Raw genomic sequence first — 26,090 nt, forward strand, 5'->3', positions numbered from 1 at the left:
CGTTCAGCACTAGCTCAGCAAACAGCACCCTCACCAGCTTCTCGAGATCTTCAGGGAAACCCCACGGGGCGCTTTCCGGGTCCCCTTAGAACTCGGGCCTCATACACGTGTCATTTCTTCCTGAGTGCTTTGAGAAAGGAGGCTCTGCAGAGCCAGTGAGAACCAGGAACAAGGTCTGAAAAAGCTACTTCCAGAAAATCCAGATGAGGAAGTGGGGCTACCGCCCTGCCCGAGAGCCTGGCCTGCCACTGAAGAACTCGGTAAAGACGCCACCAGGGGTTATAAGAAGGCATGGCTGCCACCACCATTCCTGGGTGTCTCCTCACAAAGCCGGGCGAAGGTGAGAGTGGGGAGCAGGGCCCATGACCACAGGGACCACTGCTAAAGGTTTTACCATCACAGGGCTCCTCTGCCCATCTGAACCACCGCGCCTGCCCAAGGGCAAGTCTCTCCCTGATCGGAGCCAAAGTCTTATTTTTGGCTGACACCCAAGACCAGAGACCCAGAATCGCCTCACCTATCAGACTGTGAGCGCATTTCTCCTTCTTGAATCCCCAGTCCTAAGCACAGAGCAATGTTTGATGGATAGAAAGAAGCTGCCCAAGGTGAATTTTCAGTTAGATTTAAGCTCCCTCCTTTCAGTTTAAACACTCAGATACGTGACAGGTAACTTTTCTTCTTACACTGCCTTTGGATCTTTGTCTAGCCCTTTAGGACACAAGCCATTGCTCTGAACCAGCGCTGTCTAGAACTTTCTGCAATGATGAAAAAGTAGTGTGTTGTCAGTTACAGCAGCCACTAGGCACACGTGGCTATCGAGAACTTGAAATGTAGTGAGTGTGACTGCAGAACTAAATTCTCCATTTTAGTTGTAATTACTTTTGATTTAAATAGCCATACATCTGGCTTGTGGCAACTGCACTGGCAGGGGAGTGGGACTGTCTAGCTCGCTCTTTTAATTCTCCGTCTTAATGCCAACTGAGGATGTTATGCTCCCCTTGGCTCTGAATCGCCTCCTGTTCTCACTGAATGATGCTCTGACAACCTTAACAAAGCAAAACGCCGGCGCCTCTTCCATTTCCGAGCACTTGCTCTGGGTCTGAGCACAGCCATCTTGATGTGTCCCGGGAGAGGGAGCAGGAAGCACGTCTCCAGAAAGGAAGCCAACGCACCCAGCCACCTCAGACTCGAGGGCGTCTGGGGCCAAGAGGAAGGAGGGGAGGGTGTGAAAGAAACCTCCTCTGGGGGCTGGACGCCGGCGGGGATGCACTTATTTCTATCACAGGGTGTTACAGTCGTCTGCCCTGCAGCTGAGGGGTCGGGCCATGTCTAAGGGAAAGGGACAGAAATCTGCTTTGTCCGTGATTCCTGGCACCTACTGCTGTTGTTCAAACAATACAAGAAGACCCGGGCAGCAGGAGGTCTGGGGGAAGAAGCTAGCTCTGGGCAGGCAGACGCCCGCTGGGTGTCCCCAGAAAAAGAGAAACCGAGTCACTTGCATTGTTTGCATCTAAACTGATACAAATGACACCTCTGACACTGCCTCGAGTATTCCGGTCCACGTGGCCATGGGGGCAACTCTCACTGCCCAGATGGCGGCAGAGGGCCCACTCAAGCCAAACACCTGGAGAGAGGCTGGGTCTGGGGCTCTGTTCTCAACACAGTACGACTGCAGATGCGGGGCACAGTCCCCAGGGCTTGGAAGAGCGAGGCCACCGCATCCCTTAGGCCCTCTGATCAGTGACAATTTTGCTTTGAAAAAGAACTGACAGGAATGCTCAGTTCTAGGGCCAGAGAAGAAATACTGGTTCTACTGACAGAGTGCGCGCAGGTGCCTTGTGATGTGCACCCAGGGTCCCTTCACATGGGGACCCCCTCAGCTCTGCCACCTGCAGCCCCCACTGACCGTGGTCCTGGGCTCCCCCCCAAGCACACTCTGCTCCCTCCCTTACCCTACATTCACTAAACCCTCTCACCTGGAAAAAGGTGTTGAATTAGCATGATGCAAAATTATTCAACCACTAAGACTGAATGAAGAAATGAGTAATTTCTGCTCAAGGAGAAAGACAGCAGGTACAAGGCTTAATAAACATTGTGCTCTTTTCCTTTCAAAGTTTCAATACATTACTTTTCCTCTTCATGTCTATCACTTACCTCCCACACCCAGTTTGATTCTTTGTCATTTTTTTCTTTAAGTTCCCTTCATGTAAGTGACTATGCGCTTCCATTGTACTGGAACAGCACTTTGGCAAATTACTCCAAAATTCCAGTGCCTGAGTAAGTTAAAACATTTCTCTCAAGCACACACTTCAGCTTCAATGGCACTTTGAAAATGCAGAGAAAATGCTTTAAAACCTCCCTCCTTTCTGACCAGCAATTCTAAGCTCAGGAACTTATTCAAAGGAATTAATTAAGGATGTCTGCAAGGCTTTCGTTAGAAGGATGTTTACCCTGCTGTTGTTTATAATCGTGGATAATTGGAAACAACCTGCATGTTCCTCAAGAAAAGCTAAAAGGTCCAAAGCCCAAGGACTGCCTGGTAGGAAGAGCCCAGCAATCACTCACTAAGTCAATCAACCAACCCCAGAGCTGAAATTTAAGGTGGAGACCTAGGGTAGATCCAGATTCCACAGAGCCTGAATCTTATAAGTATAGGGCGGCTACCTTAAAGAAATTAATACAAAATTATGAGTATAGAATCAGACACAGGGCCTCAGTAGGGGCCTGTGCAAGTGAGAGGCCTTTGGTGGAAGTTTTATTAGCCTCACAGTAAGTCTAGCCTCTAAAAATAAAGGAAAGAAAGAGAAGGAAAAAGGAGATGCTGGAAGCCTCTTGCTTCAAAGGCCACAGCGTACCAAGACTGGGCAGCATAATCAGCAGAGAAAAATGTTCAATGTCTAAGACCAAGAATACTGGGGGAAGAGAGAGGAGAGAAAAAAGATAGGGAGGGAGATACTCGGAAGAAACAAGAGAACAGAAGTCAAGGCGATAAGCAAAAACTAACAAAATTAAGGAGTAGGAGAGAGGAGGAAGGAAAAAGAACAGCTGCTTTAAAAAGATTTCAGTAGAGATTACTTGGTACTTGAAAAATTATGGGATAAGCACTCCAAAGGAAAGAGTTTCAGTATCAGAAGCGGAGAGAGCACTTTTGAGACCAGCAGCCTGGCTGTGGATGGGCTCCTACAGTCCCCTGAAATATCTGTCCCACATCTCCACGGACACCAAGGCCATGTAATCAGCACTGCCGTCTGTCCTTACTCTCTCCCTGCCTGGTACCCTGGTTCTTCTCCTGCACTTGCCAAATTTACTCTCACTGCACAGCCTTTCCTCAGCCCCTTTTTAAAACAAAGCAAGCTGAACGCCTTTTCCGGGTCAGATCTGCTCTTGACTCCCTCTACCTGTTCCGAGTTAGGGCAGCTTTAACCTGTAGGCCATCCAAATCCAGGTGATGGGGTCCTGGTACCTCTCTTTCTGTTTAAGAGCGCAAAGAGCTCAGAGACCAACAAGGCTTAGGTAGCAACAGATCCCACGCGATGCTCCAGTTCCCTTGCCTGACCCTCCTCACCAGCCCTTGCCCCAGAGTAACCCTTCTGTTTTTGACAGCCCTCCCCACGTGCCTTGTGCCAAGGTCACACAGCAGTCCGGGAGCCCAGCCTAGGATTCTGGGATGTGTTCTCCAACTCTCCTGTCTAGGCTGCATTCTCTACCAAATCCAAAGTCTACAGTGGACTCCAAGTATGGAGGACACAGAAAAAGTGTCAGCCTGCTTTTTGCTTTAAAAGGGGAGTTGGCAATGCAGGAAGAGACAGCTGGCCTTAAACTCAGCAACTAGGGTAGACGATATGGAGGGAGATGGGAACCAGAAGGGAGCTACACAAGAATTTTAAAAACTTGTTCTCCTGAGGGCAGCTCTCCTCAACAGCATGATTGTTAGAAGGCTGGCTGGTCACAGAGTCCCCGCTTTTCTAGGAATGCTTGGCGACTTGAATCTACAAACCCTCCCTTTTCCATCAACCTCTGTCCAATTCGGAGTAGTGACTCCTGCAGAACCCACGCTGAGTGCACACACGACTGACCTCGCCCTCCCAGCAAGCAACCCCTAAGGATGCACACCCTGGTGACCGCACAATAAAACCAGCCCCCGACTAGCTGTCCCCTCGGCCCTGACTGGGGAACTCTCCACACCCAAACTCTTTTGAGGAGTGGATGACCCCTCGTGTGGCTGTTTCATTTACTCACGTCCAGGGAAAAGGGCCAAGGAGAGACCAACCTTCCCCAGTGCTTCTCCTCAGGTTGGGGACTCGGGCTCTGCCCCCTGACAATGGTGCTTAATGGGGAGAACTCCCACTCTTTGGGACTCTGAGGGGGGACACTCGGGCAACTGGACTCCTGGACCTCTACAGAGTGCTTGTCTCCAGGTCAGCTGCCTCCCGTGAGAAGAGGCCCAGGCTGCCCCAGAAATCACCCACCAGCCCCACCCTGCCACGGGCCTTGTCACTGGGGGTCCTGGGCCATCCCTGGCCCCTGCCTCCCAGACCCTCTCAGCTTCGGCGGACAGCCTGGTAAGGGAGGAGGGGACCTGAGGGAACCCCACATGCGGCCTCCCGCCACGCATACCCAGCCCGCTCCCCTCACATCTGGGCGTTACGCTGTTTCCTGCGCGCAACCTGCGCCGGCGGGAGAGGCTTGACGCCGGGGAGAGGCGGACGGGGTGTCACCGAGAGTTCCCCAAGCTGAGGAGTCTGCCTGTCTCCTCGGGCCCGGGGCGTTCGGGGTGCTGGCCGGGCCGCCGGGGCCTCTCGGGGGCAGAGGAGCCAAGTTACTCTGCGGTCCAAAGAGTTAAGCCGAGTCTGGCTAGGAGGCCGAGAAACAACCCCGGCGGTTCTCCCAGCCTGGGAGGCCCCCGGCCCCTTGCGACTCCGGCACCCCTCGAGATGTCCGCGGCCCGGGACCGGCGTCCTCCCTCCTCCCCGCCTTCCCTCGGCGGCCGGGCTGCGCGCAGCGGAGACATTTAAATCGCCCCCCTCGGGACCGCGGCGTGGAGAGGCCGGAAAGGCGGCGGCGGCGGCCGGGGAGCTGCGGAGGGGGCAGCCGGGCCGGGACCGGGGTCGGCGCCGGGGCCGGGGGGCACTCACCAGCGCGTGTTGTCGTGGAAGTGCTCCAGCACCGCGTAGCCGAAGAAGGAGCCGGCGGGACCCTGAAAGCGCACGGGGCGCTGTGGGTCGAGGTTGTAGGCGCCCACGGGGGTCCCCGCAGCCACTAGCGCCAGGAGCAGCGCGCGGAGCCCCCCGGCGCCCCTCCGCGCCGCTGGGCCGCCCATCCCCAGCCGGCCGCCGCCCTCCGCTGTGCCCCGCGAGCGGGGCGCCAAGCGCGCCGGCGGCGGGTCCGCCGACGGCCGGGAGCCTCCCAGGGGCCGGAGCTCGGCGCTCGGACGCGGGCGTGAGGCGGCACCGGACCGGGGGCCGGAGGTCGAGCGGGCGCCGCGGGTGAGCAGAGGAGCGGCCAGGAGCGGGCGGCGTCCTCCGTCCGGCTGAGAAGTGTGCGCGCCGGGAGCGAGTGGGTCCCGGGCCGGGCGGCGCTGGACTGCGGAGAGGCGCGCCCGCGGGGTGGGCGGCCTGGGCGGCCGGCGGCAGAACAGGGCGGCAGCGCCCCCTGCGGGTCGGGAGTTCTCACCGCCTCCGGCCGCCGCTTTTGGAAAAACCGGGAGACCCGCCGGGACGCCCCACCTCCCTGAGCGCCCGGGCGCTGGGTGCGAGACCACCCTAACCCTGCCCGCAGCTGCGTGCTCTGCCCGCTCTGCTGAGGCTGTTTGGATCTCTCAGCCTCTCACTCACACCAATGGCCAGAGGAAGCCGGTGAAGTTTATATTCCAGCCCTGCCCATCCGCTGCCCCTTCACCCTGCTGTGAGATAACCTGCAGCAGGCTAGCGCGCCATCGACGCTGTTGTCAATAACAACGACAGCCACGTGGGAGTGAGCAGAGGCTCCCTCCTAATTATACTCACCTGGCCTCCTACGCCACTGATCCCTGCGTGTGTTAGTAGCAGCAGCAGCAGCACCTGGGAATGTACAAATGCAGATCAGAAGGTCCCAATCCAGACCTGCTACATCAGAACCTCGGGCTGAGGTCCAGCCCTGTGTGTACGTGTGTGTGTTTAATCGGGATAAAAAATACACATAACAAAAAACTTACTGTCTTAACCATCTTTAAGTGTATAGTTTGGTGGCATAAGTACATTTACACTGTTAAGCAGCCGTCGTCACCACTGAGCTCTAGCACTTCATCTTGCAAAACTACAACTCTATATCCATTGAACAGTTAACCCCTCATTTCTCCCCTCCCCCTAGCCCTTGGCAATGATTCTGTCTGTGAACTTGACTAAGCACCCCAAGTGAGAACAATCAGACAATATTTGTCTTTTTGTGCCTGACTTATTCCACTTAATATAATGCCCTCAAGGCCCATGTGGTAGTATGCATCAGAATTTTTCCTTTTAAAGGACTGAATAATACTCCATTGCATTATACACCACATTTTATTTATTGATTCTTTGATGGAGACTTAAGTTTGTTTCTATCTTCTGGCAACTGTGAATAATACTGCTATGAATACAGATTTACAGTTATCTGTTTCAGATAAGGGCCTTCAATTGTTTAGGGTATATACCTAAAAGTGGAATTGCTGGATCATATGGTAGTTTTATTTTTAATTTTTTGAGGAACCACCATATGGTTTTCCACAGTGACTGAATGATTTTACATTCCCACAAACAGTGCACAGATTTTCAATTTCTCTACATTCTCGTAACACTGGTTATTTTCTGGGTGTTTTGAGGGTTTGGTTTTTTTGTTGTCTGTTTTGGTTTATTTCTTTTTTAGATACCAAGTCCAAAAAAAGCAGTAACATTAAATTGGGAAAAGTTGGTTTTAGCCCAGTTTCCTCAAGCTTGTTTGTGTATCTGAGCTGCCTGGCCTCACCAGTGGCGCCCCTTGGCCACCTGGTCACCTAAGAGAAAGCTCAGCACAAGTTGTGGTATCTGTTCCTCTCCCATACCCAATCCAGTTAGTCCTGTTATTCCATCTCCTCAAGCTCTCAAACCCATCAACTTATTCTCATCTCTACTGCCCAGGGTTCAGTCCAAGCCCTTGTCTTTCCTTGACCACACTATCATGATTGTTACCTTTTCAATGTCTGTAGAATCTATAAGGATGTCAACATTTTCATGCCTGTTATTTGTAACTTGTGTTTTTGGTCTTTATTTGTTGATATGTCTTTGTAGGAGTTATTAACTTTATTAATTTTTTCAAAGAACCCACTTTTGACTATGGTGATTTTTTTCTATAATGCATTTACTTTTTTAACTTTAAAATTTTATTTATTGATTTCTATTCTTACCTTTGTGATTTCTTTCCTTCTACTTTCCCTAGATTTAACCTGCAATATTTTTCTCTAGCTCCATGAGATGGATGCTTAGGTTTTTTAAGTCTTGCTATTTTTCTACTTCTTTTCTAATACATTAATACATTTTATATTAAACATTATATATTTAAATTTATACATTATACATATAAAATGTGTGTATATAACACACACACACAACTTCCCTGTAAGCACCATTCACGCTGCATCCCATAAGTTCTAATATGTTCAAAATATTTTCTAATTGTAATTGTTAGTTCTCCTTTGTCCCATGGGATACTCTGACATATAGGCCTTAATTCCCAAGTTGGGGGGGGGTGTGGATTTTCTAACCATCTTTTCATTCTTAATTTCATAATTCCACTATGGTCATGAACATATTCTGTACTTTTTAAATCCTTTGAAATTTGTTGAGATGTGCTTCCTGACCCAGCACATGGTTAGTGTTGGTGAATTTTTTATGTGTGCTTGACAAGAATGCAGAACCCACAGTTGGAAGTACTGTTCTGTATGCCAATTAGGTCAAGTGTGCTAATCATGTGGTTCAGAGCTTGTATATCCTTACCGATAGTTTGCTTATTCTATGACTTATTCAAGGAGGTGTATTAAAATCTCCACTATGGTGGTGGGTTTGTCTATTTGCCAGTTCTGTCAGTTTTTAATCTTTTATAATTTAGGGCTTTGTTTTTAGATATAAACATAAGATTCATATTGAGATGGCTCTTCCATTGTTAGGAAGTTTGACCACATTATTGTGATTTCCCTGCTTGCATCTGTCTACCTTTTTACTCTACAACAGAGACTTGGCTAAAGGTTGAAAACCTCCTGTTGGCTCCCGTCTCCTACTGTTTGGAGCCAGAGCTCTGAAGCGGGACTCAAAGCGGCGGGAGATGGGAGGGGGCCGGGGGGAGCCTCTATCTCCATCTCCACCCTGTGCCCCCTTCCTGCTTCACTGCCCGCAAACCCTGCGATCCATCCACACGCAGCTTCTAGCAGTCCTCTGATCACATCCAGTAGAGGTTCCCCCACACCGCCCCCCATCTGTGCCTTCTTTAATGTTGTTCTTTCTTCCCGGAATATCCCACCCCTTTTATCCAGCTGGCAAAACCCCATCCCAGCCCAGTTCCCACCTCACCCTTTCCGTGCCATTTCCTCTGTACCTTTCTCTTCTGAGTTCCCACAGCACTGTTTACACGCCTGTATCTCAACACTTACAGTGTGGTATTTTATTTTTTGACTCTCTGTCCCTTCCCATAGAGTGTAAGACTAGGGAGAAAAGAGTACCTTTGTTGTCTGCCTATCTCCGAGGTCCAGCCCAGCGCCTGGCATGGTAGATGCCCAAACATGGTTTGAAGACTGAACTGCTCGCAGAAAAGCCAGCCTAGTAAGAAGACGAGGCACTTTGGTGGAGATCTGAAGGTTACTTTTAACTTTCTCTTGAGTTTTGTTCGTAAGCGAGTGAAAATGGCCCGTTCTAATTTTAGGAAACAAAACCCAAGTTTCCACCCACTGACTGCTCGGGTCTCCTGATATCCATACTTCCCATTTTCCTTATTCACAGAGCCCAGAATTACTGGAGTGTTAATGTGCCTACCTTAAGAAATAAGTAAAACTCTGTTTCCCAGTGTCCCAATGACATATAAGCTCATTTTACTGGGAAGGCCGGAGGTGAGGGGCGCTTCTGGAAAGGTTTTTAAAGGGGAACTGACTCAGCTGACCGATGACTTTCACCCTATGCGCTTCTCTCTCATGCCTGAACCAGAGACAGAGGTCGTGGCTGGAGGGGCAGCACCATCCTGAAAGCCACCTGTAAGTAAAGGCCAGGAGAATTGCAGAGATCTTGCGCCCCACATCCCAAAGCTGCTGCACCTGACCTGGGCTCCCTTCCTCGAGACTTCATTATAGCACGAGAAAAACTAAACATCAGCTTAGAGGAGCCACCACTTTTGGGAACTCTGCTTTTTGCAGCCAAACTGAATTCCTTGCTACTGCAACATCTAGAATGAACAGTTTCTAGAACAGGTACTCCTCACCCAGGGTTAACACATTTTGGGTAGCTTCTGCCTCTGTATTTGGCAGAATAATGCCCCCAACCACCAAGATGCTCACATCCTAATCCCTGGAAGCTGTGAATATGTTACTTGACACGGCAAAAGGGACTCTGCAAATGTGATTAATGTTCAGGACCTTGAGATGGCAAGGTTTTCCTGGCTTATCTGGGTGGGCCCCATTGAATCGTGAGAATCCATAAAAGCAGAGAACCTTTCCTGGCTGTGGTCAGAGAAAGAGATGTGACAGTGTAAACAGGGGCAGGGATGTGCTGGCTTTGAAGATGTAAGAAAGGACCCATGAATCAAGGAACAAAGGCAGCTTCTAGAAGCTCAAATCGATTATCCTCAGAGTGCTCAGAAGGAAATGCAGCCCCATAACTCCTAGAGTTTGGCCCAGAGACCTGTGTCAGATTTCTGACCTCCAGAACTAGAAGATAATAATTGTGTTGTGTAAAGCCACTAAATTTGTAGTAATACATTATAGCAGCAATTGAAAAAAACTAATACACTCTCTAAAATTACATGTAAAAAAAGTGTGACTGTGTGTGTGGAGGGGAGATCTGTTGATTTCAAAAAATTCTTAGAAGGTAAGGTAGTTTAAAAAAGGTTAGGAAGCACTGATCTAAAACACACTGATCTCAATCTCCGTAAACTAAATGCTAAAAGTGATACCGGCTGAAAATTGTAGCACGGGTCTTTGATTTAACAAAACAGTGGCTCCCAAACCCAGCTGTACATCAGATCCTCAAGTAACCACTTAGAAATCTAGATTTACATAATAAATGATGGGAACGTAAATTGGTGCAACCACTATGGAGATTCTTTAAAAAACTAAAAACAGACTTATGATACGACTCAGTAATCCCACTCCTGGGCAAATATCTGGAAAAGATGAAAGCTCTAATTTGAAAAGATACACGCACCCCACTGTTCACAGCAGCACTGTTTACAATCGCCAAGACATGGATGCAACCTAAGTGTCCACCAACAGATGACTGGATAAAGAAGATGTGGTATATATATACACACAATGGAATATTACTCAGCCATAGAAAAGAATGAAATAATGCCATTTGTAGCAACATTGATGGACCTGGAGATGATCATACTGAGTGAACTAAGTCAGACAGAGAAAGACAAATACCATATGATACCACTTATCTATGGAATCTAAAATATGACACAAATGAACTTATTTATAAAACAGAAACAGACTCAGACATAGAAAACAAACTTATGGTTACCAAATGGGTGGTGAAGGGATAAATTGGGAGTATGGGACAACAGATGCACATTACTATATAAAAAAATAGATAAATAACAGGATTTACTGTATAGCACAGGAAACTATATTCAGCATCTTGCAATAAACTATAATGGAAAAGAATTTTTAAAAAGAATATAGATATATACATACACCCGTATAACAGAACCACTTTGCTGTACATCTGAAACTAACACAGTATCGTAAATCAACTACATTTCAATTAAAATTTAAAAGTAACAAAATAAAAATTCATTGGAATATAAAAAAAATAAACATATAGGTTTGCAAACACCATTCTGGGTCAAAATCCATAGAAGTGAGGCCCAGGAATCTGTAAACCTCTTGCGACATTTATTAAGCAGCCAGGTTTGGGAAGCACAGTCCTCCAGGAGAGACTTAGAATTCTGATTTATGCTCTGGAATATGTGATACCATGATATGGTAGGAAAACATAGGATTTGGCTTCAGATGAAGAGGACTTAAATCCTACACTCCTGGATTTACCAGCAGTGTCATTTTCTGGTCAGAGATTACACGGACCAGCTGTGTAATCTCAGGAAGTCAGTGAAACAGGGACACTAACAAACTAATAAAGATGCTGGTGGGCTTCTTGGGGCAGCATTTGCTAGCTGTAAAACTCTAAACATTTATTAGTTATTCATATAATCTGACATCAAGCATGAGCTCAATTTCCTGGTTGCCAGAATAAGCTTTCCTCCAGAGACCTGATCTGAAGTTTGTGTCTCCAGAATGACTTTGTTGGGGGGCATAGTATCTCAAACTTGGCCGTCCAGAATGCAGATGTGTTTCACGGGGGTGTGCCTTTTGAAAAACTGAACCTCTTGTCCAAGTTTCTAACTCAAATGACAACCAACTGTACTCCCTCCGTTTATTCTCCCACTTTAAGAACCCATCTGAAGGTTTTCTGTTAACCCTGGTGCTTGCAGACTGAACCACATGCGTATCAGCTCATCTGTCATTTGCCATTCCTAGAGTCTGCCATCAGTCTCCCTGAGGCCAACTCAACTTCCTCCCAGTGGTGGAGAAAAAGGTTGAGACCATCCTTACCATGACCATGCAGGAGAAGTGATGGTTTTACCATCTCTCCCCACCCCACTGCACAGAAGAATATTGAAATGATTAAGTGTTCAGCAGAAACAACTTTGCTTTTCCATAAGACTCAAAAAAGTCTTAAGAGAGTCTTCCCTTTCTTTCTCTACCAACTTTCTTTTTTGGCTTATAAATTTGTAAATTTTTGTCTGCCCCTCATTATTTCCTAAATGCTTAAACACTAGGTCAAAAGCTAGATACATTTCTATCTAAGGCACTAATACAAGCTGATTGACACCATAATCTTTAGGTTTAGAATATAATTTTCCATTACAAAAACTTTAAATGATAACCAAAAAATCACTACCGTTCCTCAAAGTGAATGTTTTCACACCTGGTCTTGAGCCATAGCTTCCTGTTTACCTTCTGACATTTTGAAACTTAAATATATCATTTAATTGATACTGTGAAAAAAAATAGCATGGAATCATGGAATCCTAGAATCATGGAATCGTGCAGTGAGGACTGACCACTTACGGGCCCACAATTAAAACGCCCACTCTCCTTGACTAAGGAATTCCACCTTCAGGAATTTATTCTACAGGAATGCTTACCCAGGGTCACAGATGTAGGTAGGGGCTAGCATGTTCACAGCAGCATTATTGCTAACAGTCAACAGTGGCCACCAACTCGGGCGGTGGGAGGTAGTTTAATCAGGTACAGACCATGCATGTGCCGGAAACCCTGTAGCCATGAGAAAAATCAACACGGAACGTTTCTGACGCATGACAAAGCTTCAGAAAAACAAGGCACAGCCTATGTTCATTGTCATACGTCCCCCCAAAAATGTCAGCCCCACACAGTTCATCCTCTCCAGCTCCCTAGGACTAACAATTAGGAGTTCATCACCCTAAAGCATTTAACAACTTGGTTCTTAACAGCGCACAATCCAGGCTACACCGTCTCCGGGACTTGGTTGAATCAGCACCTCACATGAGCCTGTTACAAAAGGATGCTGTACAACTTCACATACAGGCAAGGAAAGACACACACAGCACACGAAGAGGGAAAAACTCAGGTTCTTTACAAAATGCTCAGTATGATATGACATACGTAGATTTTCATGGACCATATATATTCACTCACACAAAAAGAGGTCTGAGTGCAAAATGGGGCAATATAGGGGTGGACGAGTGGGAGTACAAACTACTGGGTGTAAGACAGGCTTAAGGATGTATTGCACAACACGGGGAATAGAGCCAACATTTTATAACAACTGGAAGTGGAAAGTAGCTTTTAAACACTATAAAATAGTTTTTTAAATTAAAATAATACTAGAGAAAATGGATGAAACAGAAAATGAATAAGCAATAAGTAAAATTAATACTCCCCCTTCCCCAAAAAATAAGTCTGGATGTTGACCTGAAATGTTATTCATGGTTATAGTTGAGACTATGGGCTTTTCTTGCTGAACTGTCTGAATGATTAATACCTACTGCATTTTTTACCTGATAATCATTCTCTAAATGACTGACACTTAGTTTAATGCATTTCTTGATGTCAATTCTTTAAAAGTTGCCCAACTTTTTTATATGAGCCAAACTACACTTCCACATGGTTTAGAAATCCAGAAAGTTCACGGGAAGGGCAAATCCTATCGCTAAACCTTCAGCTAGAATAGGAGGCAGAGATTTAAGCAAATACTTTCCCACTGAAGTATTTCATAAGCTAAAAGTTCTACTGCTGTTATTATTGGGAACAATATTCCCAACCTGCTTCCATGCTCCAAAAAAAAATTTTTTTTCCCAGAGATCCAAATTTAGTGAAACTGCTCTCGGTAACAACCATCAATGTTAGCATAGAGAAGGCCAAGTTTTTAAAACATGTCTCACCCCAATTTAAATATTAAACTTAGAATGCCACTTGTCAAAACATGGAAGTTTGGAAACGATGCTATTTCTAGGAGGCAGTTTAGGGCGATGAGTCAGGGAGAGGGCTCTGGCGCTCAAAATCCCAGGTGGGATGTCAGGTGTTCAGCCTGCTGGGGCCGCCGTTAACAAAATACCACAGACTGGGTGGTTTCGATGACAGAAATGTATTTTCTTACAGTTCTGAAGGCTTAAGTCCAAGATCAAGGTGCCAGCAGGGTTGGTGTCTGGTGAGAGCTCTCCCCTTGGGTTGCAGACAGCTGCTGTCTTGCTATGTGTCACGTGACCTCTTCCTAGTGCAAACAGGTGGAGGGAGAAACAGCTCTCTGGGGTCTCAGGAGGACACCACCCCTATCAGGTCAGGGCCCTACTCCTATGACCTCATTTAACCTCAATTACTTCCTTACTCTAAAGACAGCCACATTTCCACACACAAATTTGGGGAGGACACATACATTCAGCCATAGCATTGTGTACATCACCTTGAGAAATTACTTAACCTCTCCAAGCCTCAGTTTCCCTATTTGTAAACAGAGAATCACAGAGGGTTGTTGTGAGGATTAAGTGAGACATGCCTTGTAAAGCACACTCTCGAGTGCTGGGCACTTGGGAAGCTAGTAGTCAATGTTAGCAATTTCATAACAATTCATCATCATTATGGTGCAATTTCTTTTCCTCTTAGAGATGGCTATTTTCATTTGGAGCCCAAGAGAAAAAATTCAAAACTCTGTTCTTAAAGTGGCTTCATGGTTAAGCGTGCCATTTGAGGGCCTTCTCTGGCTTCAAAGTTCAAGACCCCTGTGTTCCCACGTGCTTCAGATGTGCCTTGTGGAAGGCTGAGCCAGAACCCACAGCTCCCAGCTCAGCCCGCTGGCCACGACCTATAATGCAAAGTAGCTTTTTCTGAGGGGAGGGTATAGCTCAGTGGTAGAACACATGCTCAGCATACACGAGGTTGTGCGTTCAATCCCCGTACCTCTGTCAAAATAAATAAACAAATAAATCTGATTCCCCCCCCACCAAAATAGTTGGACGAAGTTGCCTTTTCTTTCCCCTTGAATTCTTTCTTCTTTCCCTTCAAGACCCAATCTTGCTATAGGAGTGACCCCCAGGGTTCCACACAAGGGAAACCACACAGGAAACGCAGTGCTCTGGTGGGACAGGAAGGGGTGATAATGCCACGATGGGACGTGCATACAGGTGGCAGGAGACATCACTCCATGATGGTTTGATACACCCACACATTTTCTGACACACTTTCCTTCAGAAGATGGAGACTAACTCCCCCTTCCCTGGAACACGAGCTGCGACCCTCTTCTGGAAGATAGGATGTTGTGCGCCTTCTGTGGCCAGGCCATAAAAGGCACTGCCCCTTCCTCTCACTCTCCCACATTACCCAGTTGAGGGAGAGCCAGGTCAGCCGCCGTGTTGCGAGGACACTCAAGCAGCCCGTGGAGGGCCATGCTGAGGGGAACTTGCCACCCTGTGAGTTAGCCACCCGGGGAGTAGCTCCCCCAACCCCAGGGAGGCCTTCAGGTGATGCCGCCACAGCCAACGTCTTCACAGCAGGGTAATGAGAGACTCTAGAGCCAGGAGCACCCAGAGAAGCCGTGACTGAATTCCTGACCCAAACTGTGATTATAGTTACCATTTATTGTTTTAAGTCCTTATGTCTTGAGATACTTTGTTACACAGTAATAGAAAACAAATACAAATTTGGGGCAGTTTGCTACCCAGCAGTAGGTAACTAATACACACCTCTTCGCCACGGTGCTAAGATGACAGACAGGGTTGGTAGCTGGAGCCACGTCATAGACTTGCATCGTCACAGCCGCCTTTCAGAGTCAGGCCAGAAGGATACAGAGGGGTTTGCCCCAGGCCTCCCTACCCAGGAAATAGCTCTGTAGTGAAGGAATTGCCCTGCCTGTGGCCTGAGGCTTGAGACCTGAGTCCAAATCCTGATCCACCACTTAGCAGCTGCCAGGCACAGGGCGGGCTGCAACACCTTTCAGCAGATCCATTTCCTCATCTGCAATTTTGATACCAGTAGTGCCCACCTCACAGTCATGAGGACAGAGGAACGGAAATAAACACACAAAAGTAACAGCCAGACGGGGGATCAGTGGATACCTGCCCCCGTGGAAGTTATAAGTAACAAGACATTTAAAACACAAACAATTGAAACTGTAAACATCCAGTCTGCCACCCAACCTAGTCTCATGTCACCACAAATTTTATGGAAATCGGACCCACATGAGCCTGAGAGACGAGGGCCATGCTCCTAGCTTCTCTCAATTACATCCTCAACTGTGACGTCCTGAGACTGTTTCTGTATTTCAGGTATGCTCGAGACAGCCTGGGAATCGAAAACCACTCTGTGGGAAGGACACAGACAGCCCACTTGATTTTGCTTTTTCTGCCTGTGCCTGTGAGCATCCAGCCCTCCCCAGCCACAATTCACCCAACACCTAAATGCAGGCTTCTCCTCAGACCAGTAAGAGAAGGGAGATTGAGTGGAGACCTCTCATGCCCTTGGCTGGCTCCCTGGGCTCGGCCCCCATTCCAACGGCCCCCACCTGCCCACCTTTCCTTCTCTTCCACCACACCTCCCACCTCTAGAAGCCCTGCCCTCCGCATGCACAGGACCAACAGCAGGCATCATCTGCAACCGGAGGAGACATAGTGAAAGGAAAGAATATGTCGGGAGCTGGGCCATTGGGCCACTTGGGTTCAAATCTCAGCTCTGCCCTTGACCAGTCAGGGAGCATTCAGCATTTTCCGACCTCCCTGAGGCTCCGCATCCTCATCTTTAAAACAATGTATTGTCATGGCTATTTACAGTCTACTGGCTGTCCAGCATCATGAAAGCCCTTCCTGCGTCCACCCACTCCAAGTCAAAAGTAGAAGCTCCTTGTCCCAGCCTCCCTTGCAGCTGGGGTCCAGGCATGTGACTAGTTTCCACCAATCAGAGAGGGCCATGCCACACTTGGCTCAGGAGCCAGAACCAGGAAGAAGTGCTTCGGTGTGGAAATCCATCCTGACGAGAGTGAGGGCTCGGCCACCCAGAGAGGTGGCAGTGACAGAGGCCATGCCACAGCGGCGGCAGCACTGGCCCCACCGCTGTGAGTTGGGGTCCTCCAAGCCTGCTTTCCAGACTTTCCTGAAGATTCTACAATGACCTAGTATCTTCAATAAATTCCTCTCCTGCTTAAACTAACCAAAGGGATCCATTGCTTTTAAAACCCCAAATGTAACAAAGAAGATATACTTTGAACCCAGAACATCCATGCAGGGAGCAGAGGCCCCGAGACACCAACAGTCACATTTAGGAGACGCAGCTGAGGGAAGAAGGGCAGACAGCGCAGGCAAGACTCATTTCTTGTTAAAGATAAAAGATGATGTTGATGTAAGTCCAAGCTCCAGGTCTTTCCCAAAAGAGTTTCACTGATCCAGGAGTCAGCAACCTGGTGATCTCAGCTCCAACACTTATTGGTAGCACAAAGGCAAACAGACAAACAAAACAAGTTCCTTAATGTCTCTGAGATTCAGTCTCCCCATCTATAAAATGGGGATGACAGTAGCACCCACTCGTGGAATTCTTGGCTAGATTCACACGTGATGAGAATGACCTCTGGCCCACAGAAGGCCTCAACCAACATCGGCGGCAGTAACAGAAGAAGCTGCCGTTGCTGCTGTCGTCTGCCAACGTGCAAGGAGAGCTGCGTCCCAGGCCCCCGCATGGCTAAGCGCTTGAGCTGCGTGAACAAGGCGTGCCCTCCAGAGAGCAATCTAGCGAGCGAAGCTGACGACAAACCTATTAATAACAGCATGACAGGGGCTGGGATGGGGGAGACGGCTGGGAGAGAGGCTTTAGGAGCACAGAGCAGGGTGCTTGATGGGGAGGAGGGGAGGCCCTAATAACTCCCCTAAACAGCAGCTCAACTGAAGCCTGAATGTTAAGAGTTGACTAGCGGCCGAGGTATGCAGCGCAGGCGAGAAAGGAGGACAGTGGAGATGGTCCTTGGAGAAAGACAGGAGGTCACGGGAGGGTTTTTAAAATGCAGGAGAGACGAAGGCAAGCTTAAACAACACAGGGAAATAGGGTGGGGAGGAGTGAAGAAAACAAACACCAAAAAGTTGGAGGTTGTTTAGCAGCCGTGGATGAAGCGTGCGGGAAACACGCGATGCAGCTACAGCAGGAACAGGATGTGCTCTTGGCAAGTGTCCAGTTAGTTTAGAAACATGGAAATTGGGGCCCAGAACACAGGCTCAAGATTACCCCTGGAGATGGGCCAGTGGTGGAATCAGAAGTGGATTGGGGGCTGTCGGGTGCGATGTGTTTATGCGGAAGGAGGACAATTAACACAGACTCACAGTGAGGGTTTAAGATGAAGACTCACTGAGCACAAGAACCAAACTGGGAGGTGAGTCCCAGTGCTGCCCAGAGACTCAGTGTGGGAGGGAAGGGGAGGGTCCGGGAAGGTGGGATCAGGGCAGTCATCTCCCAAACCTGGCGACCCTTATGCATTTATCATGGGAAATGGAATTTGACATCAAAATACTCTGACCTATATTTACTGAGCACTTATTATGTGCCAAGTGTTTTGGTTACCAATTGCTGTGTAACAAACTGGCCCAGAACTCAGTGGCTTAAAAGAGTCATCTTATTCTATCTCACACTTTTGTGGGTTGGGAATTTGGGCAGGGTTTGGCTGAACAATTCTTCAATTATGTTTCACGGGGCATCACCTGAGGTTCTCAGTGGTACTCAGCTGACAGCTGCGCTTGCCTGAAGGGTACAAGTCTGCCTCAATGAATCACGTCTGGTACTTTAGTGGGATGACTGAAGGCTGGGCTGGGCTGGGCTGGGACTGTCAATTGTACCACAGACACATGGTGTCTCCAGCATGGGGAGACACGTCCAGATTTTCTTTTCTAAAAATAGTCATGCCTTCCCCTCTGCTAGTGGGCCCAGTAAACTTTCCCCAATGAGATGCCAACATCAAAGTCACAAACCAAACTGCCATGACAACATTTGGCAAATGTGGTCTGTACTGGTGGCCCTTCAAATACTGAGATGCAAATATTACCCACAGGTTCCATTCAGGTTGGACAGCCAAGCATCAGTTACAGCCTCTCCTCCCATCACAGGTCTCTAGAAATGAGACAAAATGTGCTTTTGCTCCATAATAATGTTGGAAAATTGAAGGGGTTTCCTTTTAGATAAGAAATCTTTAGGGGGAGGGTATAGCTCAAGTGGTAAGAGTGCTAAGAGTGCATCCTTAGCAAGCACAAGGTCCTGGGTTCAATCCCCAGTACCTCCTCTAACATAAACAAACCAAATACTTCTCCCAAAAAACTGGAAAAAAATAGAAAGAAATCATTAAAATTCCTAAACAATGGAAAGTAGTCTAATCAGATATTCAAAGGAATCTTATACTTAGGCACAACTGGGAAAGGACGCTTCCATAGAAGCCGAGGTTGGGCGGTGCTCCCATGAAGCTCAAAGCCTGAAGGTACCAGAGAGCAGGAATGGAGCAGCTCAGAGCACCTGAGGAACGTGCTGGGGCACCAAAGTAGGAGTGGTCAGTTCAGCGTGGCCAGTCCCCACTGCCCCAGGGCTAGGGAGCAGCAGTAGAGGCGTCTGCCTCCTCTGCATAGGAGCAGGGGTATGAGTCTCTGTGTCTTTAGACAAGGGGCCTGGGCCACCAGGAGGAAGTTCCTGCCCACAAGAAAGCGCCCGCTGGTGGCTCTGTGTCTGACTCTCCCTTCTCATCCCAGAACTGGGCGCAGCACACAAAGACCAGCCAACAGGGGTTCTCAAATACATGGCTCCTGAGCTAATGACAACCCAGCAGCTGTGCAAGAAAGACATCACCCTCTTACCAAGCATGACACTTAACATTGAGGAAACAGAGCTCACAGACTGAGCTGAACCAAGTAACTGCTATTCTCAGGGAGATACAAGGTTATTGTGTCGTAAACATGACGAATGATTTTTATTTTAAGCATTTGATAATTGAGAAAAATTCAACATATAGACTGGATTGTAGAAAAGGTTGCATATCTGAGTTGTAAAATCAAGCCAAAGGATTCTTACAGACTGTACCTAAGATTTTTAAAATAAAAGTTAAGAAATGTGGACTATGAATTGGACACACCAGAGCTAAAAACGTCTTTTCTTCAAAAGACATTGTTAGGCGAATGAAAACACAAGCCCAGACTTGGAGAAAATCTTTGCAAAGCAGGTATCTATTAAAAAGACTTGTATCCAATTAGTATAAAGAATGCTCACAACTCAATGACAAGAAATGACTCAATTAAAAATATGCAAAAATTAACTGAAGACGGCCTATCAGTGGTAAACAAGCACATGAAAACAATACTCAATACTAATAGTCATTAGGGAAATGCAGACTAAAACCATAAGAAAATTTGATATCACAACCTACCTATTAGAATGGCAAAAGTTTAGAAGACGGACCAAACCAAGTGCAGGTCAGGAGGAATTGCAACACTCATACACGGCTGGTGGGAATGTAAACTGATGGAACTGCTCTGAAAAACAGCTTAACATTTTCTTTAAAAGTTAAACATAAACCTACCCTATGAGCTAGCCCTACCACTCTTTGGTATTTATCCAAGCGACAAGAAAGTTTATGTCACAGAAAGACTAGACCACAAATGTTCATAACAACTCTATTTGTAATAGGTCCCAACTGGAAGCAACCTCAATGTCCACCTACAAATGAGCAGGCAAACAAACCATGGCAGATTCACATGGCAGAATGCTCCTCGGTCACACAAAGGAACAAGCGTGTAATAACACGGATGAATCTCAAAAGGTTACACTGAGTGGAAGAAGACAAGCAAAATAGAATACATACTGTATGATTCCATTTATAGAAAACTCTGGAAAATATCACTCATTTATGGTGACAGAAAGCAGAGCAGTGGCTGTCTGAGACCAAGGGTGGGAGGGACAGGAGGGAGGAATTACAAAAGGGCACGAGGAAGCTTCTGGAAGTAATGGATATGTTCACTATCTTGACTGCAGTGAGCGTTTCACGCATATAGACCCAGGTCAAAAGTTACCAGATCATGGGAGTAGGGTATAGCTCAGTGGTAAAGCACATGCTTAGCATGCACGAGGTCCTGGGTTCAATCCCCAGTACCTCCATTGAACAAAACAAAACAAAACAAAACAAAAAAAGAAAGAAAAGAAAAACTTGTCAAGTTGTATGGCTTAAATATGTATAGCTTACCATTTATCAATTATACCTCAATAAGGTTGTTACCATGTAATTATCATGTATTTCTATAAATTTGAGAGACAGTATATATATGACCCCTTTCCCCCCACTCAGCTATCACCCCAGTTTGCAGAACCATGGCATATGCAATGAGACAGACCTAGGACTGATCCTGGCTCTGCTGTCTCACTGGCTGTGTGCCCTTCAGTAAGGGAGTCACACTTTCAGAGCCTCAGCTTCCTCATCTGTAAAATGGAGCCATGGTCAGGACAAAAGTAGTGATTGTCAAATCCCCACCACCTAGTACGGTCTTAAAAGACTTTAGTCCACTAATCACTCCAGAAATCAAACCAGCAATACTGATGCTTTCCCCAACTGCATTCACTTCATTTTGAACTAAAAAGTCCCAGCATTCAGTCATCCCGAGTCCAGAGGTCCAAGGGGAAAGACATTGAAATGCTTAGCACACTGCCTTGCAGGCCCATCTGCTCTGCATTAGCTGGTTTTCCTCTGTTTATTATTCCTGGTGTTAAATCTCCTCCAATTCTTGTGTGAAAAGTTGGGACGCACAATAACCTCTTTATCACATTTTCAAAATCTGGGCCTGTTCTGGAAAGTTTACACCTTTTTCTTGTTGCTGTTGTTTTCATGTGGATTCAGATTTCTGAAAAAGGCTCTTGGAGCACTTCACTGGAAACGTTTATGTGTAAGCTGGATGCAGACAAGTATCATCAAAGAATGAAAATGAGATGTCAGAGGAATTAGAGCCACATCACGTGGCCTCTGTGTTGGTCTCCAGCTGTGGTTTTACAAGGAGGACCCGAGGCTGAAGCTGGCGGTCAGGAGCCTGGGGCTGATCCACTCTCTACCTCAGCCTCTCTCCTTTGGGGGTAGAAACCGAATAATACCAAAAAGAGAAACAGAAACACACTGATGTTCAGGTCTAGAATAAAAAGCAAACATAGCTCTATAAAAGTAAATATACTGTAATAACAATATTGGTAACCATTCCCTGAGTATTATCTGTGTGCCATTTCAAACCTCACAACAAGCCTGTGACGTAGAAATAGAATCAGTGAGGACTCTCCAGTCACAAGTGATAGAAAATTCACCTCAAACTGACTCATAATATAAAGGCATTTTTATTGGGGTATGTCAATTAAAAATCCAGATTTAGTTCTGGCTTTAAGTGAGATTTGATTCAGCAACTCCAAAAGATATCCCCCAAGATTCAGATTTTCTCCCTCTCCTCTCTGCCTTATTGGCTTTCTCTTTGAGCTTCATACAGTCATCCCAGAAGTTCCAAGGTTTCCCATGGTGGCAAAATGGCTGCAGCTATGCCAGCCCTCACATCCTTCTACTACATCACTCAAAGAAAGAGAGAGGAAGCCCTGGAATTCATTCTCTCACTGATCCCAAATGAGTCATGTATCCATCCCTAAACAGAATACTGGAGTGGGAGAGGGTGGGGGAGATGAGTAAAAGAGATCATCTTTAGGATGGGGGAGTGGCCCATCCCCAGGAACTAGTGATGGGAACAATAAATACCGACAAAAGCCCAGGCTGAGAAACTGGGAGAGATGGTTTCTCAAGGGAAAATAGGGATGAGGTTGATCAGAAAAGGGAAACTGGATGCTGGGGACACACTTAGCAAATGTCCACTCTAATATTCATGTATTCATTACAAAATATACAGTTTAGGGACTGGTACTACATCAGGGAATAAAAAAAAAAACAAAAATCCCTATGGCATATGCTATAGATGCTCCCACCGCACGGCCCCTTGACCCACCTGCTACCGGGTGGACCGTTCCCGTGCACAGGGCTGTGTGTCTCTCTGCTTCTCCACCTGAAGACTTTCTCTGGCAACAGGGAAGCCTGCTCAGCCCACTCACCAGGCTGTCTGCGTGTGCTGGAGGTTTCATGCCCTCAGGGCAACCTGCAGCCAACAAGGGACAGGAGTTGGGGTCTAAGACTCCAGTTCTTCTGTCTCCACATTGGGAATTTCTGAAACTGGTTTGACAGAGCTTCTCAGAGGATCTCCAGTGTTGACCCCAGCTGCCCACCGCAGCGATGAGCTGATTAATGCATCCCGCACTGGCTTCACTCCCTTCTTTGTCTCTCTTCCCCAATTCCCTCTTTTGTACTCCTCGGGATCACCTCCCCAGTGAACACCTGCACCAGAGCCCCTGTCTCAGGGTCTGCTTTCAGTGGAGTCCAAACTCAGAGCATCCCTGCCTTCGTGGGCTTCCATTCTGACAGCAGAGGGAGACCGGCGACCAACAAAATGAATGAGCCAACTATATAAAGTTAGCTGGAGATAGATGTTAGGGAGAAGGAAAAAGTAAGGATGGGACAGAGCGCCAGAGTGGGTGTGGGGCTGCTGTTTCACACAGGGGTCCAGGAAGGCCTTGAGGAAGAGGTAACGTGTGAGCAAGACCTGAAGAAGGTCCCTTGGTCAGGTCCAGCTGCGTTCTGCTAAGCTGACAAGTAACCGCCAGGCTACAGTGGCTCAGAGGTTCGTCTCCCATGGAAACAAGGCGTCCATCGCAGGTCAGCAGGGGACTTGGCTCCACGCCTTCATTTAGCAGCCAGCTAATGAAACAGTGCTGGTTGTTAAAGAAGACAAAAACATTCTGAAGGTCTCACACACACCATCAAGTAAATGTTTAGGCCTGAACTTTTCAGTTCTACTTGTAACTCATGTCCAGAACTGGTCATGGGGCCCCACCAACCTCAGAGAATGAAGGAAGTACAGTTTACCAAGTGTCTGGGGGGCAGCTGACAACACTGTGAGAACCAACTTAGTAACACAGTCTAACCTTTCCTGATCACCAAATATTCAGACAAAATATACTCGCCCTCTCCCTCTGGGGAAAATACATCAACCATGGCATCAGAGTCCATCAGAGGATGGTATGTCTCTGCATCAAGCTTGTTACAGTTTCTCTTGATCCAGAGACCTATGAACTAAAAAGATAAATTGTCTGAACCCACCATTCAGTACATAATGTCCTGCTTTCAACAGAAATTGCAAAGCATACTAACAGGCCAGATACACAGTCTGAAGAGGGAGACGAAGCATCAGAACCAGACTCAGATGTGGCAGGGATGCTGGAATTACCAGACTGGGAGTTTAAAATAACTGTGATTAATACACTAAGGACCCTTAACAGAGAAAGCAGACGACAATTACAGATGGGGAATATAAGCAGAATGATGGAAATTCCAAGAAGTTTTTGTAAAATGCTAGACATCAAAAATATGAACACAGGAATGAAGAATGCCTTTGATGGGATCATTGAGTAAGCAGCACATGACCGAGGAAAGGCTTGACGATGTGTCAACAGAAACTTCTAAACGTGAAAATTAAAGAGAAAGAAAGGCTGGAAAAAGACGGAACAGAATAACCAGAACCGTGGGACAAGTACAAAATGTGTAATATATACGTAATGGGGATAGCAGAGGAAGGAGAGAGAAAAAGAAATAGAATAAAAGTTTGAAGCAATAATGACTGAGAATTTCCCCCAAATTAATGTCAGACACCAAACCACAGATTCAGGAAGCTCAGAGAACACCAAGCAGGATAAATGCCCCCACCACGCAAAAAAGAGAGAGAGAAACAAGAAAAAAGAAAAAGAAACCAATGTCTAGTCATACTGTACTCAAACTGCAGTTAATCAAAGATAAAGGAATAGATGAATCCACCATCAGACTTGGAGACTTCAACACCCCTCCCTTAGAAATGGACGGATCCAGGGGTGGATATAGCTCAGTGGTAAGAGTGCGTGCTTAGGATGCATGAGGTCCTGGGTTCAATCCCCAGCACCTCCATTAAAAAAGGAAAAGAAATAGACAGATCCAGCAGGCAGGAAATCAGTAAGGACACAGCTGAACTCCACAGCACCAAGAGGCCACTTCCAGAAGGAGACACAGAGCTGGCACTGCTCTGGAGCAGTTCTGAAATTCTGAGAAGCAGCTATATGAGGGCCTTCCACCCTGGAGTTCTGCTCCTCGGAAGGGGCCCACAAACACCGTGTCTTGGGCCCTTGGCCCCATGTTGTGGGAGATTCTTCCTTCTCCATCGTCCTCCTTGGCCACGTCCAAACCGGGACTGGAAGATCTGCCCTCCCCGGGTGGGCTGCAGGACACAAACCCTGTGCAACTTCCTAGATCCTCCTGATGGCTTCCTTCACCCATAGTTCCAGGAAGCCATCCTGAAAACATCCTTCCAAAGCACAAAACAACATATACACAAGGTCGTTAACTGCAGCCCTATTTGTAAGAGCAACTCAACTGGAAACAAGTCAAAATGTTCATCAGTAAGGGTCTGGTTGAAGAAATTACATTTTTACCATGAAATTCTGATGCAGTGGTATAAAGAACGAGGAAGTTCTCTGTGAACTGGCGTGATTTCCAGAATATATTAAGCAAAAAAAGCAAGATGTGGAACAACGCATATAGTATGTCAACTTCTGGGTAAGAAAAAGGGGAAATAAATATATGTGCTTATTTCTGCCAAAAACAACACTGAAAAATGGAGGTAGAAACTGTTGGGAGGGGAATGAGACTTCCGCAAGGACACCCTTTAGGACTGTTTTGACTTTGAACTGCATAAATGTTTAACATATTCAAAAGTAAAGTTAAATCAGAAAGGCCAAAATGCAAACCCCCAAACTGAAGGATTCAGTGACCACTCGGAGTGGAGGGCAAGGAAAGAGGAAAGAGGGTGAGAAACGGGAAAGATGAGGCTTTAAGTGATGGGTGGGGGTGACGCGAGAGGAGCAGGTTTGGGGAGGAAGGCTCAGGATTCAACCCAGGACCCGCAAGTTCCGGATGCAATTAGACACGCAAGTGGAGACTGCTGAACAGGCAGTCGTGGGAGTCTGGAGACCAGGCAGGAGACAGAAAATGAGCGTCACTGGCACATTGGGGGCCATGAAACGGGATGAGATCACCGAGGGCATGCAGACAAAAAAGAGGAAAGGCCTGGAGCCTGAACCCAAGTGCCCTAGATTGTCAGGGTTGGGGATGTGAGGCTGCTCCAAGCCAGTGAGGCTAGAGAAGTGGGGGCCGTGCCCCAGATTCCAAGTGAAGGGAGGGTTGCTCAGAGGACAAAGG

The 26,090-nt window shown here is 47.1% G+C and overlaps 1 protein-coding gene and 1 non-coding gene across 2 annotated transcripts in view; one reads left to right on the plus strand and one right to left on the minus strand.

Moving 5' to 3' along the window:
* The window catches only part of ITGA9 (integrin subunit alpha 9), a 314,996-nt gene extending 309,238 nt beyond the window's left edge, over positions 1-5,758 (minus strand). Inside the window, exon 1 of the mRNA XM_074345242.1 lies at positions 5,136-5,758. Within this exon, the coding sequence (XP_074201343.1) occupies positions 5,136-5,320 (185 nt within the window). The 5' untranslated portion in view covers positions 5,321-5,758. The remainder of the gene's footprint in view (positions 1-5,135) is intronic.
* Positions 5,759-24,726: 18,968 nt separating this feature from the next.
* Positions 24,727-24,803, plus strand: TRNAP-AGG (transfer RNA proline (anticodon AGG)). The gene has a single exon. It is a non-coding gene; the product is annotated as a tRNA-Pro (tRNA).
* The last annotated feature ends 1,287 nt before the right edge of the window (positions 24,804-26,090 follow it).

This window comes from Camelus bactrianus, chromosome 17, assembly GCF_048773025.1.
Source record: "Camelus bactrianus isolate YW-2024 breed Bactrian camel chromosome 17, ASM4877302v1, whole genome shotgun sequence".
Classification (NCBI taxonomy): domain Eukaryota; kingdom Metazoa; phylum Chordata; class Mammalia; order Artiodactyla; family Camelidae; genus Camelus; species Camelus bactrianus.